At 63.7% G+C, this 554-nt stretch overlaps 1 protein-coding gene across 1 annotated transcript in view; it reads right to left on the bottom strand.

Moving 5' to 3' along the window:
• NLRC3 (NLR family, CARD domain containing 3) overlaps positions 1-554 on the bottom strand; it is a gene marked incomplete at its 5' end in the record, with an annotated part of 10,510 nt that overhangs the window by 6,463 nt on the left and 3,493 nt on the right. Inside the window, one exon of the mRNA XM_010134707.1 lies at positions 423-509. Within this exon, the coding sequence (XP_010133009.1) occupies positions 423-509 (87 nt within the window). The remainder of the gene's footprint in view (positions 1-422; positions 510-554) is intronic.

Below are 554 nucleotides of genomic sequence, written 5' to 3'. Positions count from 1 at the left end.
GAGCCCCGGGAGGCCGGGGCGAGACAGCCTGCCCAGCCACCGCGAGGACACGGGGCTAAGGTCACCATGCCTGCGTGCAGGAGATTGTGTGGGGCTGTCCTTGTCACCAGGTACCCTGGTGGGGTAGAGATGCCCCTGGAGGACACGCACCCTGGTCTGAGGTGCCCCCAGCTCCGCTCTGCATCCCCAGCAACAACCTGTCTGCCCCGGAGGCCGGGGCGAGACAGCCTGCCCAGCCACCGCGAGGACACGGGGCTAAGGTCACCATGCCTGCGTGCAGGAGATTGTGTGGGGCTGTCCTTGTCACCAGGTACCCTGGTGGGGTAGAGATGCCCCTGGAGGACACGCACCCTGGTCTGAGGTGCCCCCAGCTCCGCTCTGCATCCCCAGCAACAACCTGTCTGCCCCGGGCCAGCTCCTACCTGAGCTTCTGGATCTGGCAGTCCTTCACGCTCAGCACGCTGCCCAGCAGCTCCATCACGTTGTCCTTAAACTGGTTATTGTCCAGCCTGGAGAAGACACAAGGAAAGAGTCAAAGCAAGAGTTTGGAGACA

This window comes from Buceros rhinoceros, unplaced genomic scaffold, assembly GCF_000710305.1.
Source record: "Buceros rhinoceros silvestris isolate BGI_N320 unplaced genomic scaffold, ASM71030v1 scaffold21734, whole genome shotgun sequence".
Classification (NCBI taxonomy): domain Eukaryota; kingdom Metazoa; phylum Chordata; class Aves; order Bucerotiformes; family Bucerotidae; genus Buceros; species Buceros rhinoceros.
This window is presented reverse-complemented; position numbering and strand designations above follow the sequence as displayed.